Source organism: Colletes gigas, unplaced genomic scaffold (assembly GCF_013123115.1).
Source record: "Colletes gigas isolate AHSC1104 unplaced genomic scaffold, ASM1312311v1 Colletes_gigas_Sc00007, whole genome shotgun sequence".
Taxonomy (NCBI): domain Eukaryota; kingdom Metazoa; phylum Arthropoda; class Insecta; order Hymenoptera; family Colletidae; genus Colletes; species Colletes gigas.
The window spans coordinates 2,515,009-2,529,904 of NW_025106636.1; the positions used below are offsets into that span (position 1 = coordinate 2,515,009).

At 45.9% G+C, this 14,896-nt stretch overlaps 1 protein-coding gene across 1 annotated transcript in view; it reads left to right on the plus strand.

The window, feature by feature from the left end:
- The first annotated feature begins 5,441 nt into the window (after positions 1-5,441).
- The window catches only part of LOC122396057 (gamma-aminobutyric acid type B receptor subunit 2), a 73,480-nt gene continuing 64,025 nt past the window's right edge, over positions 5,442-14,896 (plus strand). The window contains exon 1 of the mRNA XM_043394161.1: positions 5,442-6,494. Coding sequence (XP_043250096.1) covers positions 6,183-6,494 — 312 coding nt within the window. The 5' untranslated portion in view covers positions 5,442-6,182. The remainder of the gene's footprint in view (positions 6,495-14,896) is intronic.

A 14,896-nucleotide genomic window follows, 5' to 3' on the forward strand; every position in this document is an offset into this window, starting at 1 on the left:
CAAACACTGTCGCCGTGAGTTCGCCCAAACAACGCTCGTTCGATTATCGAGAAGACTCCTGGCGAGATCGCAAACGGAATAACTTTCTCGCTAATTAAACTATCTATAACCTGTCGCTTGCAACGGATCGAACTTTGTCAAATAAAAATATAATTTTTTAACGATTTGTAAAAAGGCGGAATAATTTTGAAGTTTAGTCGGAAAATTAGTCGTAATTTTTTTATGAACGCGCGTGGAGAGTGGCGGCGTGGCGCGTCGACGGCGACGACGACGGCGACGTTATCGGCACGCGAGCCTAAACCCCCTAGCACTTTCGATGTTTCTTCGTGTTTCGCGGTAGTTTGCCTCGTAAGGTGAAAGCGAACGACCTTCCCGGCTCGAAAGTAAAGTCCATCGATCAACCGATGAACCGAAGGGAACACGCCACCCTGTGCTCGCTATCAACTGCCGACGTCATCGCCAGTCAGTTATTCCAGTCGAGACTCACGGTCACCACCGCCGGCTGACTGGCTAGCGTGTTACTAGCTAGTAGCGCGATACAACCAAGAATTATGTCACTATGCCAAGGCCCAACCTTGCCGCGACATGGTCGCCGATGAATACTGTATGAGACCACCTTATTGCTTCGACCGTGCCGCGCCACGCCAGCAGACAATCGGCCACCACGACTAACTCCGTTTACAAAACGTCGTCGCTGACATCGATTACGTTACCCGCGATCCGTCTCGGTCTTGCTCCTCTGCATCCGTCTAAATAACCATAACGTGCTCTTGGAATCACCCTTTCTCCCCTCGTTAATTCGAAACGCCTCGCCTCGTCGCGCGGGAATCAAGCCAACCCTCGCCGTCTTTGATAACGTTCAATTATCAATCGTTACGCGCTAATTACGTTTTACGATACAATAATCTGACGCGCGACGAACTCCACTGTTTGTCGGTTTCGCTTAAACGTGACGCCCGCCGCGTCGAACCGATTCAAACGGGCGTTAATATCGCGCCGCGTTATTTCAACGAAAAGTAGCGGTACGATTTATCGCGGGAGAAGATCGAGAATGGGAAACGAATTGCTGCATTAATATTCGAATTGGACGGCGACAGGAAGAAGCTTGGATAAAATTCATATTACGTATAATCCAATTTTCCAGTCTATCGGCCATCTGCTCGTAAATTTTCCATAGATTGGATTACTCGTCCGGGCAACCAGGCAGATTGTTCGCTTCCAATATAAATATCGAAGATTATAGATAAATTAACGACTACACGATAACCAACCACGGTCGTGATCACCGTGTGTAACATTAAGGGCCAGTCCACTAATCCCGTGCTTTGGTCCGTAGGTGAATTTAAATTACAGCGATATTCCTGTTCGAAGAAAAATACTTTGGTTTCTGAGTTAAATTTGGCTCCGATCGAATCGATTCCGTTTTCGATAGAACCGAACACGACGTGCATACGATTAATCCGAATCCGATACTCTGTCTCGTCTAGGTTCGAGTGGTCGTCTTCGTTCCGTTCACTCTCTCTCTGGGATGCATCGTCTACCTCGTAATCGAACGAAAGGTACCGCGTCGAGGAAATTTGCAGAGTTAACCGGTCGGTCCTGATTTCGAAAATTCCAACGGTCTATTCGACGAAAACGCGGATCACTGGATTCACCGATAGATAGATCGCGACTTATCGAGTCCGCCGCGTTCCTCTGAAGTCACGGTTGGTTAACCCGATCAACGTCCGACCGTTGGACGTTAACCGACGCTACTCCTGAACCTGACAGACCGACACGGTCCGTCAGACACCTGGCTCTCTGACCGGTGGGTGTAAACCGGTGGTTTTCCTGGACCTAGCCGGCCAACGCGACGCTCGATTATTGATCGAGAGTCGCGACCGTTGTTCATTACGTGGCATACCGATTTTCATCGCTACGTTCAAACTGGCTATCGTCTTTCCTTCTCTCTCCCCCTAAGTGTTGAACGAACATTGGTCGACGTCGGTCAATGGCACCTGGCGAAACCGCGACTGCCATTAGTTTCGCGAACAATTTTCCCGCCAAGTTCGTAACGGCTGACGCGTTGCAAGACGAGCCCCCAAAAGGGTAAAGCACTGTTTAAAAAGAAGCTACGATACGAGAAAAGGTCCCCATTCATCCACACGGATCTAAACAAAATGCAATGAAAAACATACAAGACTTTTCCATTGCTTTAAGGGTGTTTTTTGATCGTAAACGGCTAATGTTCTAGGATTCGTTTCGATTCGTCGTGGCCTACATTTTAAGCCCGGTTTTATCGAAAAGGCACTCGCCCCATTCGTATCCTCCCTTTGCGGGAACAAAGATTTTCTTTGAAAGAAAACGGAAGAGAACTCGGCCATTCTATGAGCTACGTAGATTCAAATGGCAAGGACGTTGTAAAGCGCGAATCGCGACTGCGATAAAAGAAACGAACAAAAGAAATTAACTCCATAAAGAAGGACAACGAAATGAAAACGAAGGAAGGAAATAGTGCACGGATCGCGAATATTCTTTAGATAATCTTGCTTTTTGTGTAACGTTGCTTTCGATCGTCACGCCATGGTCGATCGCGACGTGAAACAGCGACGTACAAGTTTACGCGACTCGGTGCTTGCCAAGTGCTTTTATTTTCCACCTTTCGGTATGTCTGAAAGCGCAAGCACTTCTAGTCCAAACACTTGGTTTTAAGAATGTTCGGAAGAGGGCGGAAGCGAAGGAGTTTCCCGCGCCGAAAATGGAAACGTGGAAAAAGCGAGGTGAGAACCTCGAGAGTCGCGGGGAAGAAATTCGGGCGAGACGGTGACATTTGCGAGGCGAGCAAGAGGCAAAGAACGAACAAGATGCTCTTAAGAAAAGAGTGATAAAGCAGAGGCAGTTAATTGGGAGAATGAAAAGACAACGACGACGACGACGACGATCGCGAAGATGATTCAATTCGGGGAAACCAACCTATACGCGTACGCCCGCGTCTCGTTGCATCCCCATACGCCGTTTGTTAATTCCTCGTTTACGTAATTAACTCTGTAACAGCAGTTAATAATTACTCCAGGTTCCGTCTGACCATCGCAACCGCAAGAACTTGCGCATCCGTTCTCTGTTCGGTAACGAGCATACTATTATAAATTAACGCCGGTGCAAACAGTACGCGAAACAGCTTCGAAATTTCCGCGTTCAACTGCTCGGTTACCGTTCTCGGTCGATTACGCGGTTTCTTCCTCTTGAAATTCTTAAACGTAAGAAATATTGCCGTTGATGCTCGCAACGGACACGGCAAGGTTCAATTACTCTTTATCGATCCCGATGAGCGGACAGTTTCCGTGTCGCGTACTTTGAAACTAAGTTCCCGCCGCCGCGCCGTTGAATGTCGCTTTTCGAGTCGTCGATACGGCTCCTCGACGTTTTCTATGCCAACGAAGATTAATTAGTTGGATCGACAGGCGGAATATCGGAGAGGGTTCTCTCTCGAACGTCGTAATCTATGAAAGTTGCGGAGGACTTGTTTCGCGTTTAACGAAAGATATATGTAAAGATACGGTGACCGGGGGAATAACGCATGCGTAGTAACGTACGGTTATAACTGGGCGTCAACGGTTCCGTATCACGGATCCAGGATATCTTATCGTCCGAAACAAGTGTCTCTTAGAACGGTACGATGTCGTCCGTTGCGAGCGAACGTTATCGACAGCTGCTGCTATTGTAATTGGGTACTTAGGGTTTAGAGGTTCCGGACACTTAACTTTACGATCATCCGAAGTTCATCGACTCGAGTGTTCCGGTCAAGTACGAGCTTCGAGCAAACTCATCTCGTGCCTCTATCCGCTCTCATCCTCTTTCCCGTTTAACCCTCGAACATCTCGGGCTTCCTCCTTTTCGAGGAATGTGCGACCGAGTTCTCCGTAGAACTTTGTTACGCTCGTTAACAATGTAAAATAACGAGTCGATTGTCTGCTACCGGGTTGCCTTCTCTATTTTGACGTTAATCGCCTCGTTGTTCCCGCGTAATTGCTTGTCTCGTAGATATAGCGTAGTTTCCTCGAACCGAAGCTAAGGTCTCGAATGCTCCTTTCACGCAGAAAACGCAACGATTTCTGCATCGAACAACGTCCAACGATGATTATAGTCCTCGGTGAGCGTAGCAGGAGGTTCTTCGTAATAACCAGTATTACTCGATAAATGGTCGGGGCACAGGCGTTCGCGGCATCGAACACCACTTAGCTTTAATGAAAAAAGTTCGTTAGGAGTAGTTGTCGGCGAGAAGCATTTCTTAATGTCATCTTCGATGCGCGGTGTGTTGCGGGAACGCGTAAAAAATTACGGAAAAACGTCGGTAATATTTTTTCCGCCAACGCCTCGGTTTTATTTCCGTTGTCTAGTGTTTCTTTTTTGTTTTTTTTGACGAAAAGTTGCGTGTCTCGTCGCGCGTGGTTTATCTAAATGTTCTCTGGTTTGCGAAGCCAAGATAAAACACGTTTCCCGCGGCGTGCAACAATCGAGTAGACTCCACTGTGTACGTAATTTTAATTCGCTAAGAGAAAGGACCGTTGTGTCTCTCGCGGTTGGTTTTTAACCGTACCGTTTCGAAATTGTTTCGGGAACGGTTTAATTTGGTAAACAACCGAACGTCGTTGCATCTACCCAAGATGATCAGGACCGATAATAGTTTGTCGCGATCGGAATACTCGGACACAGAGAATGCCGTGCAAACGAGAGAGACAATATTTTTATTCGTGCAACTACCGTGAAACAGAACGGAAAAACGATATCGTTCGACCTATTTCCTAAATTATCAAACGCGAAACATGGTTCGGCTACGGTTTCCGTTCGTTGGCTCGGTTATCTCCACGATATTTGCCTTGTTTCCGCTTTCGCGTCTCGGTTTCAATTTCTACAGAAAGGGTTACGTTTTCGGTGAATTTTGTTGGCAAGACAAGAATAATACAAGAATATGCCGACAATTGGTACAACAAAGTGATAATGTTAGTTCTGACGTGATTGCACCCTTAGAACCGTCTGGTTGGTTCCAACCAATAGACATAGCGTTTCTTTTAAGAGATCAAGTATAGAGAAGTCCTATAAGACACGGTAAACGTTGAATCGTGATCCACGCGTCTCGGCTGCTCGATCCTGCATTTAATTGCCGATTAACGACGCTCGTTCCCCGTTAATGAAGAATTACCGAATCGCGGATGAGATTTTCCGAAAACGGACCGCGGCGGTATCTTTGTTATATGTTCGAATCACCGTTACGGTTTCTAACTAAATTACACGGTTCAGCGACGGACTAGCTTGCGATTCGACCGTTAAATCACCGCTTTAACTCCGATATTACGAATTTCTGTTGCAGATCCAGTTTCGAGATCGTCGGTTGCTTCGTGAATCACGATCGAAGGCGGAGCACGCGATGAGAATCGAGGATAGAATAAACGATCGATATCGTCGTCGAGTCAGCGGAGCTTGCGATCGGCAACAAATCAAACGTCGCAGCGCGACAAATGGCAAATAAACATTGTTTGTTACGCTTTTCAAAGTTTAGGCAATTATCCTTTGCCAATCCGTTGAACGTGTCGCGCGCGCGAAGCCGCACACGAAATCTTCCTTGTTAACCAACATATATATATATCTTTTCGTACAACTATCGCCGGGTCTCGGTGAGTCGTCCGGAAATAGCTCCAAGTCTCGTCGTGTCGTTTCTTTCGGTCGCAGCATCCGCGGAACTACGACCAAGAGATGGAAACGAGGCTACGTTTCCAACTAGTCGGAGCCAAAGAAGAAACGTAAATAGACGAAATAATGTTTCACGGGAAGTAACAACCGCCGCGAAGGGTGTACGAGTATCGAACGTGTCGAGGATCTGCGAAGAAAATGATGGAACGCGCGAATAATCGAAGAAACGAACCGCGGTCGTGAGAAAAAAGAGCAAGAGTAACCCGACGCGTTCGAAGGATAAGAACGGGTAAAATGAACGTGGCGTAGCCGTCGATTCGATACAGTCAATTAACCCTCGACGCTATTAGATTTAAGCAAGCGGCGATCGTTTTCGATGCACGCGAAAATAGGAACCAGCGTGGCAAGATTATCGCCCGTGGAATCGGAGGCCGGGCAAAATAGAGCCAATTAAAGTCGTCGAACCGGTGATAGCTTTTGCAACGCGCGCACCGAGTGCATTCGAGCAACGCACGATGGCCGCCGTCGTTCCAAGAAAATTTCGACAGCGATGCTGGCGTCGTTTGTTAGCGGCCGCTTACCTGTGCGCGTCCATCCTGTGGCTGGACGGAATTTTGAGTTGCGACGGGCAGAAGCCGATAAACCTCGGCGGCGCCAAGAGGCGAGACGTTTACATCGCTGGATTCTTTCCGTACGGCAACCACGTACCCGAAAGCCACGTTGGTCGTGGCGTTATGCCTTCGGTCAAGCTCGCCGTGGATCACATCAACGAAGATCCAGCCGTGCTCAGGAACTATCGGCTGCACATGTGGTGGAACGATACAGAGGTGAGTGGACCAGAAACATATGTTAAACCTCGTTAAAATAAATTATATTCGTTGCTTGTCACGCCTCGCCAAACGTTAAAGGCTGTACAGGGAGGTATAGCTTCGATTATCGCGTTATTTCATTAGCCGGTAAAGCTTAAAACAATAATTATCATTTTCTCAAGTAGTATAACTCGGTCACTGGTCAGACGCGCCGAATGCAGACGCAGCACGAGATAACAAGTTAACGTCGCGTTGTGGGTTTCTTTACAATTTTAGCCGCGATAAAGCATTTCTCTCCGAGATACCAGATAATTAAGCATGAAACTGGTCGAGAAGGCGCAGAATGAAATTTCCCGGCAAGAGATGTTAATATTTTCGTAACGAGCAGTACGCGAAGAGGCACTGGTACTACAGTTTTGTTTACGAACGAATAAATTATAACGTTACGTTCGATTCTCGTCGAATAATTCCGCGTTAGGTGTTTCATCGACCTGTCCCCGTTAAATTTACGCCGTTAAAATTGAAATCGGTAGGTAATCTTACCAGTTTAATTTATTTTTATTTTGCATATTCATTGAATCCATTCCGCGAAACGTATCGTGCATAGATTCACCGTAAAATGAATTTATTCGTTTAGCGCGCGTACCGCGACTGGTTTATGCGTTATATGCAAAAAGATTGGCCCGAATAATGAGAGGAATTTATACCGGTAACGTCGGATGTCTTCGCGAACCAGGATTTTCTCGTTTTATCGTCGTTCCGCCGGCAATGAAAAACGCAGAGAACAGCGATCAAAATTACACAGTCGTTTAAATCGCGTCATCGTACGTTTTAAGCCAACGACTGTGCACGGAGGTCTCATAACCGCTAAAACAGAGAACCGGTTACCGCTGCAAGAAGTTCCAAGTGGTTGCCAGCGATAGCTCTGTTTTTTCGCGGTTAAAGAACCAAAGATAACATTTTTCACAAGGTACGTGTTATTTGTCTCGCGCGTCCAACAGAAAATACGAGTGATCCGATTACGAGATAACCGATTCGCAATTCTTTCCTTCGTTTGCCATTTAGATAACGTTTCGTTATCCATCGTATTTCTTTTTTTCCCCGACACGATTCGTGCTTTGAAAAATGCACGTTTCCTCGAAGAAAAAACGACGAGTCGAATCCAAGTTTCGCGATAAGTTTGTTGTTGACCATAGTTCAAGAAGAAGACGAATAGTAACGTTGGCGGTTGGTTTGATCGCGAGGGCGGTTCCGTGCTTAATATTCCGGAGGTATTCGGGTGCGATCGCGGCAATCAATTTTTTAAATTCCGCCGACCCGATCGATATATCGAGAACCTTCTCCATACGAGCTAAACGTCACATTTAGCTTTTTAAGGATATGGGTTAGTAGGTCTCTCGACGACACTGTGCTTCGTAAAATGGTACTAAAAGCAAGGCTAGGAAGGGATATAACGTTTCGCTTCGCGCAACAAAATTGCTGAAACTCTTTGTTCCGTCTTTCTTCTGGCAAGATCGGATGATCTCCGCCCGTCGGAACGTGCAAAATATTTTAAACACCCACAGCGAACAGATTTTTTATAAACGCGAGCCTTGTTCGCGGAGATACGATATTTCGTTTAATCTACTAAATAAGACGTTGGAGGAAACAATGTCTACTGTGCTACCGAACAGAACGTTTCTCTGACAAACGATCGTTGGATGGATACTTTGAGCATAAACAGCCGCATTAACCAAAGTCTTTTGCCTCTCGGAGTATCGTTTTAATTCTAATTTCTTGAATAGCAAAACGCTTAAATAAAGTACCTCACTGTTTGAAAGGAAATCCGGTCAGATAGCGGAACATCGATCGTTCTTGGCAGACATTTTTTTTAAACGATGCCACAAGACTCCAACGATCAGCCTGCAATCGTTTTCCAACAAAATGTTCCCGTGAAACTTTAAACGACCTCCGGGGGTAAAGTAAAGACAGTTTAAACGTTTCGCTGCTACTTTTTTATACTTGACGAGCGATCGCGCGCTCACTAGCGGAAAATTGTACACGGATTCGACCATGAAAGCACGAATCGATAAGTTTAGTCCGTCTTGGATGAGGGGAATCGACGGGTTCCGGTAACGATGTTAATCGATTTAAAAGAGAGCACTTAACGCGCCCGCGTTTCTCATTGAAAGTTTACCGTGTCGTTCGGTTAGGCCGTCGACACCACTTTCCGATGGTCGACAATAATTCATTAATTGCACGGTTTGCAAAACATTTTCATCGGAAGCTGATTTATGCTTCGAGTAGCCTCGCGTACAAATGTCCAAACGAATATACCTGAACCGGGTTCCAATTTAACTCGTCGGTACGACAACTTTTTTTTTATCGACGTTGTACGCAACGCGTATGTTCATTCCATTAAATCGTTTGACGTTACGCTAATTAACTCGAAATTCTCTGTCAACGTGTTCGTTTTTCAAATAGGAACGCGACGGAGCAGCGATGGAGCAGCTTCGCGGAAACAGCAACGTCATAAATCACTTTGAACGGGCAATATCTTTTGCAGCTATCTGCTCGATTGCAAATCTCCTAGGCAAAAGCAACGAGTTTCTCTTGCGCGTAACGTTGCTTCGTTCCGCAGTCATTTTACGGAAAAATCCATCCGTCCATTTCACGCGAATCCGTCGATGGAGCGACGAAAAAAATCTGTTTCCATTCGCGATATTATTTCCTTTAGTTCCGTTTCCTCTATCTACCGAAGCGACAGTAACGTTTACACAACCAACTAAATTCGACAATAAAATTGCTCCATGGTTGATTTTTTTTCTAAAATTTTCTAATCTTATTCTCGTGATAAATAAGAAAAGATTGTCAGCACGTGGAAATATCGAAGTGTGCCATCCGCATTCTTTCGCAACACACATTAGATGTTGTACGTACCTACGTATGTATGCTCGAGAAACGATTCACAGGAAGAGGTGTGTTATAAATAACTAGTCTTGTATCTGAAATCAATGACTACGTACTAGACGTTTTCTAGTTGATAGAGATGAATTATTATACCGAAGGGCGATTCGGCCGTGTTTACGAGACGTCGCGAAACTAGAAGAATACAGCTCGGACGACGTTGAATCGAATTTTCGTAAAATTCGATATTGCGCAAATAACCGAGCACGGTAGAGCGTTCGATGTAGTAAATATGTAGAGTATCGGTGCGATTACGATTGTTTGCGAATAATAAACAAATTCGTTGCATCGATTCGATGTTTCAATACGTTTCGCAAAATTAGATTTAATATTTTAAAGCGATACCGACGATTTAAAACGATCACGATGCCGGACCAACGTGTGCAATTTCCGTGAAACAGTCGTAACGCAAACAGTACAAAATCCATTTCAATTATCGAAAACGAAGTACGATCCGTGCATTGGAAATCGGTATATCTCCGAATTCTAGGATTCGCGACTGATTTCGCCCGCGCGAAATGTTTATTTGCTCGAACGGTGAGCAACCCAAGAGTCAGAAGTTGGAGCAAGAGAACTCGAGAATTCGAGTAGAGTAGATAAACGAATGGCGCGCCTCGATCAATGATAGTTATCGCTACGTATGTACGTCGTACAAACGTTCGTTTCTTTTTTACTTTTCTTCTTCTTTTTCTTTATCTCTTTTTAAATCGGAACAAGGAAATTGCATTCGTTTATTATGGTAACTTAGTTTCGAGTTGATATTCCATTAAATTGAAACAACGTCGAGCTTTTGCGCCATGAACTCCGAAATCGATCTACACGGACGGCGATAGCCCTTTGCCGCACGTGGCGCATCGAAAAACGTTTCTCTGTATTTGGCTATTCTAACCCTGTTACCCTCGCGCTCCATTAATTCGAGGGAATTTAAGGGAATTATTCGGGCACGCCTAAAAGTCGTATTGTTACGTGGGCAGAAATTACGCGAGAGCGTTTAAAAGTTTCGCCATTGTACCGAGACGGAAAACTATGTCCCCATTGTTCCTGTATATTTCGTCTGCGTACGTACTGCATTCGATTCGTTGCCTTTATACAAAAGAAAATATTTCGAATCTTGAAAGCTTTAATGGAACGTGTGCGGTTCGCTTTCAACGAACCAAGACTCGGTGTACCGGTGAATTCGTAGTCGCACCAGGCGTTCCGATTTCACCGGAATCGTGTTGTTTGGCACACATAGCGAATTCCTTAAACGAGGAATTGGCTTGATTACTATGGACTGAAGAGACGATGTGTTTCGTAAGGTGTACGTGAAAAATCGCGACGAAAATGTAACTGGGAATAGGTCGTGCACGAAGAAGAGGTTGAAAGACGTAGCTGGGGCCAGAAAGCCTAAAATCAACGTCACGTTCGATCGTAAAAGCTCAGGGAAGGATGAAAGCTGGGCGGCGTTTCGAGGTGGTCGAAACGTTGGACGCGCGGGAACGCGAGGGTGACACACGATGTGGAAGAAAAAGGGATCCCGTCCGTTCGGTGGCGAGGCGCGATCGATCCGCAAATAATCGCGACCTACAGCTTCACCGAGCAATAATAACAGTTCACCTATCGGAGAAGCACGAGAGCATCCTTGCCGATAAATTGTACGGAGGCATCTGTGAAAGGGCGCACGGAACCAGCTGCGTTTCCTGCTGCGCCGGACTTTGCCTCGAACGTACCTCGAACACTCGTTGATCCTTTTAACGAGCGGGGACCTTTCCAACTTCATTTAGGCAGTGTACGTAATGGGTTATCAAGTTAGAGTCGGTTTGGCACGACGAAATAGCCTCTATAAAATTTCAACGGACGCGACGGGGGAACGGGAAAAGAAAAGAGGCTCGAGGAAAAGATTGATAGAACCGAGAAGATAAAGAGGGATGACGAGGCGTGAGCGAGGCAGAAAGAGACACGCGAAAAGTAATGGGAAACGAGAAGGACAGAGGTAGAGAAAGCTCACCTTGACTCGGTGGCTGTGCAGTATCGATCCGAGTGGTAAACTCGCTAATATAATTGTCTCCGTACCGCGAAAACTATCAGACCAGGAGACACGTAAGTACGTAGATTGTTGCGTCGCGTCGCGTAGGTGACGTTGCCGTTTCTAATTCTCGACCATCGGGCATTTTTTCGCTAAATTTTCGCGCCCCAAAGAACGAACCGCTTGATGTTAACCGTTCAACGAACGAGGAGAAGTCGTTTCGCTAGCGAGGAAATTAAATATTCGCGCAGCGAGTTACTTACCGTGATAGTCTGGACGCGCGACGCTCGAGAAACTTTGCTGCTTTCTCGTTCTTCCGGAACGTTGAAATTGAATCGGAATTACCGTGATCCGTTTTCGAAAAAAGAAACGTTAAATTGTCCGTGGCCATTAAAGAAGAAACAACAAGAAAAACAAGGGAGAAATGTGCTTTTAAACGGAGCGAAGTTTTACGCGCCGCGGAAATCAAGTTTCCCACGCGACTCTGCGAAAATGTCTGCACGAGCAAAAGAAAACTCTGTTTACCGTTTCATAGTCGAAAGCTTTAGAAAGTGTCCGGATTATGTTAGGATTGGCTGAGACGGAATAAAGCGTACACACGGAACGTTGGCACGAAACAGCACCCCTGAGCGATAAAACTAGCTGTGTGTGTCCGTAGTTTGCCGTGTTCTTTGGCACGCGCGAAAGAACACGTATCAAGCGATAAAGCGATAAAACGACGTTCTCTTAATCCAATAACACCGAAACCGGACCATTGGATCGAATTGAGAAAAGATTTCCGCGACGCGTGCAAGCATATTTAGGCTCTAGATTGAAACCGTTTAATTCGTGCGGCTATAGAAACAGGAAACTGCGGAAGCAACAATAACAACGGTAACGCAATTACTCGTTGCGAACCGGTGGTACAACTTGAGCCCGGATGCGCTTTGCAAGCAACCATGCGCACAATGTCGGTCAAAAGTTGTAGGGCGAACGGGGGTATCCGTCATAAATAAATTTCCTATACTCGTTTTACGTTCGATCGCAAGGCAAGAATTATTTTCTTGACCAGCGGTGTTCCTACTTCCAGGATCATATTCGATCGATTCGTCGAACGAAACGGGAATCGATCGAATAACGTTGGCAAGAAAAAAAGAACGGTCCTCGCGTTGAAATCTCTCTCGGCGCTAGAATTTGTATGAAAATTCGACTGCGTTTCCAACACGGTCCTCGTTAGCAACTGCGGATAGAATATGTACAATTAATTACGGATTATTCGATTGTTCTTTGCTCGAACGTACTCGAGTATTTATTCGCGCGAATTCGCGATCTCCATTTATAACGAGCTCCCTCGTAATAACAGTTATTATTCGCTACTTTCGGGTAAACAAACACGCATCGTTCACTGTAATTTCGATGACCGTAAATTGATTTATCGGCGCCTGGTAGCGGGAATTTAATACCGTCTCTTTTCCACCGTCGTGACGCGTCGTTCGAATACGATGTAACGATCTCTGGACGTCGCATAATATTTCAAAGACGTTTATACGTGTTTCCTGGCCGAAGGATAAACTCTCGATTTACACTTTCTCGGTTCGCGAGTTTCTTGGCGGCACGCGTTCGCGACACGACAGGGAAATCGAGTCCTCTTCGACGACGTTCAGTTGTTTGCCATTGATCGCGTCGGGTTGCGTTAATCGGTGTTCCATTTGTCGCGTTAATCGAGCCGCGATCTAATTGTATGTTAAATTGCCGACCGCTTCGACGCAGGAAGCGTCAGTGTCCATAATCTAAAGAGGTCGAGTTGACGGAATAATAGCTACGACGATCGTCTTCCCCCGAGTAATCGTAACGCGTTCGTCTCTTGATGAGAATACTAAATTAGTACGCACAGCTGTGCTGCTGGATCTGCTCGAGGCACGACGCGGTGTCCAATATGATCTACCGTTCTCTCCAATTCCGCCGAGATCCTGTTTTCGCGCGTTTTGGACGAACAATTTTTAATTCAACGAGAATCGAACCACCGTCAGGCTCACCGCCAGCAACATTTTCTTTCGCCGAGTTGGATCGTCGCCGGTGTTTATCCGTCGTTGGATAAAATGTATTTGCGATTAATTAAGTTAGAATCGATCGACGCGTCGAAACGCCAAGATACAATTTATCGTATCCCCGGGCCAGCTGTTATTGCAAGACCGGAAAAGGAGAAGAAAGCGCTTGATTCTAGCAATCACGGTCGTTACGACGAGCTAACGTAATTTCTTTGAGCCGAAGATTTCTATCTTTTAGCTTGTTCCGAGAAAAATCCCTTACTCCGACGAGCATGCCTTTCCTCTTAGTTTCTCCCTCTTCTTGTCCAACGGAACGAAATTTTTTCGCAAACGTACGCTACCCAATAACGCAACAATTACTTGGATTAATTGAATGTCTCGCAATTTCGATCGTTGGTACTCTCTCTCTCTAAAAGCTAGATGTTGTTTGGCGACGTCGTAACGTAATTGCAATTAAGGGAGGCAAATTGATGCTATTTGTATTTACGTGATGTCGATTCGAAAGCTCCAAAATTCTGTTCGCGCTCGATATCGTAGGTGCTTAAAATTGAACATTGCGCAGCGTTCGCGGCGTGTGTGCCGGTGTGTATTTACCGAACGAAGGTACGAATAAATTTTTAATCGCTTCGTAGCTGAACTCGCAAGGAACAACTCTTTCTCGATCGATAGAGGACGCGTCCTTTATGGATTCCAAGTAACGGGCGGCATCGAACGAACGGCTGTAAAGTTTTTATTCGAAACACGCCGAGCTTTCTAGCGTGTACCGCACGGTATAGAACAATGCTGCGCTGTAGGTAGTATGTACCGGTTAAGCGAGCCATAGCTTTTAAAAGTTGAAAAAAACCTTGTCTGGAAGATACGTTGCCCATTTTTTATTTATCTTACGAGTGGTTGAACGCAGTAGTGTAACAAAACGGGACGCGATCGTCGTATAGACACGATTTACGACCTCAATCTTTCGCGACAGTCAACCTCCGCGAACGAAAGGGCGTCGACGGAATAGCATTCTTGGTCTTTTAAAGTAAAACTGTTCGATGGTGTTGGTTCAGTTTGTCGTTGGAAGCTCGTTAACCAAGACTGTCAGCCATTGTGTCGCGCCCGTTCTTCTCCTTTAAAGTTTCAACGGCGGCACTTATTGCCAACGAGCCAGTCCTACCGGTGATCGCGCGATCGCGCGATCCTGCGACTTAAGAACCCTTTCGTATCGTTATTCCACGGGGGAACGGTGATTAACGATCCCTCGTGAACCGTTTATGCAAGTATGCGCTCGAGATTTCGGTCGAAAAGCTGTAACTCCTGAAGCTCCGGCGCTAAGATTTGAGCAAATAGCACTCGAGCCGCGATAGGAAGAGGAAGAGGAAAAGCACACGATCCGGTTCAGAGCCGGAACAGCTAGCGATGGAACGGAGATGCTTCGAACGGTTTCGAAATTTCCCAAACCC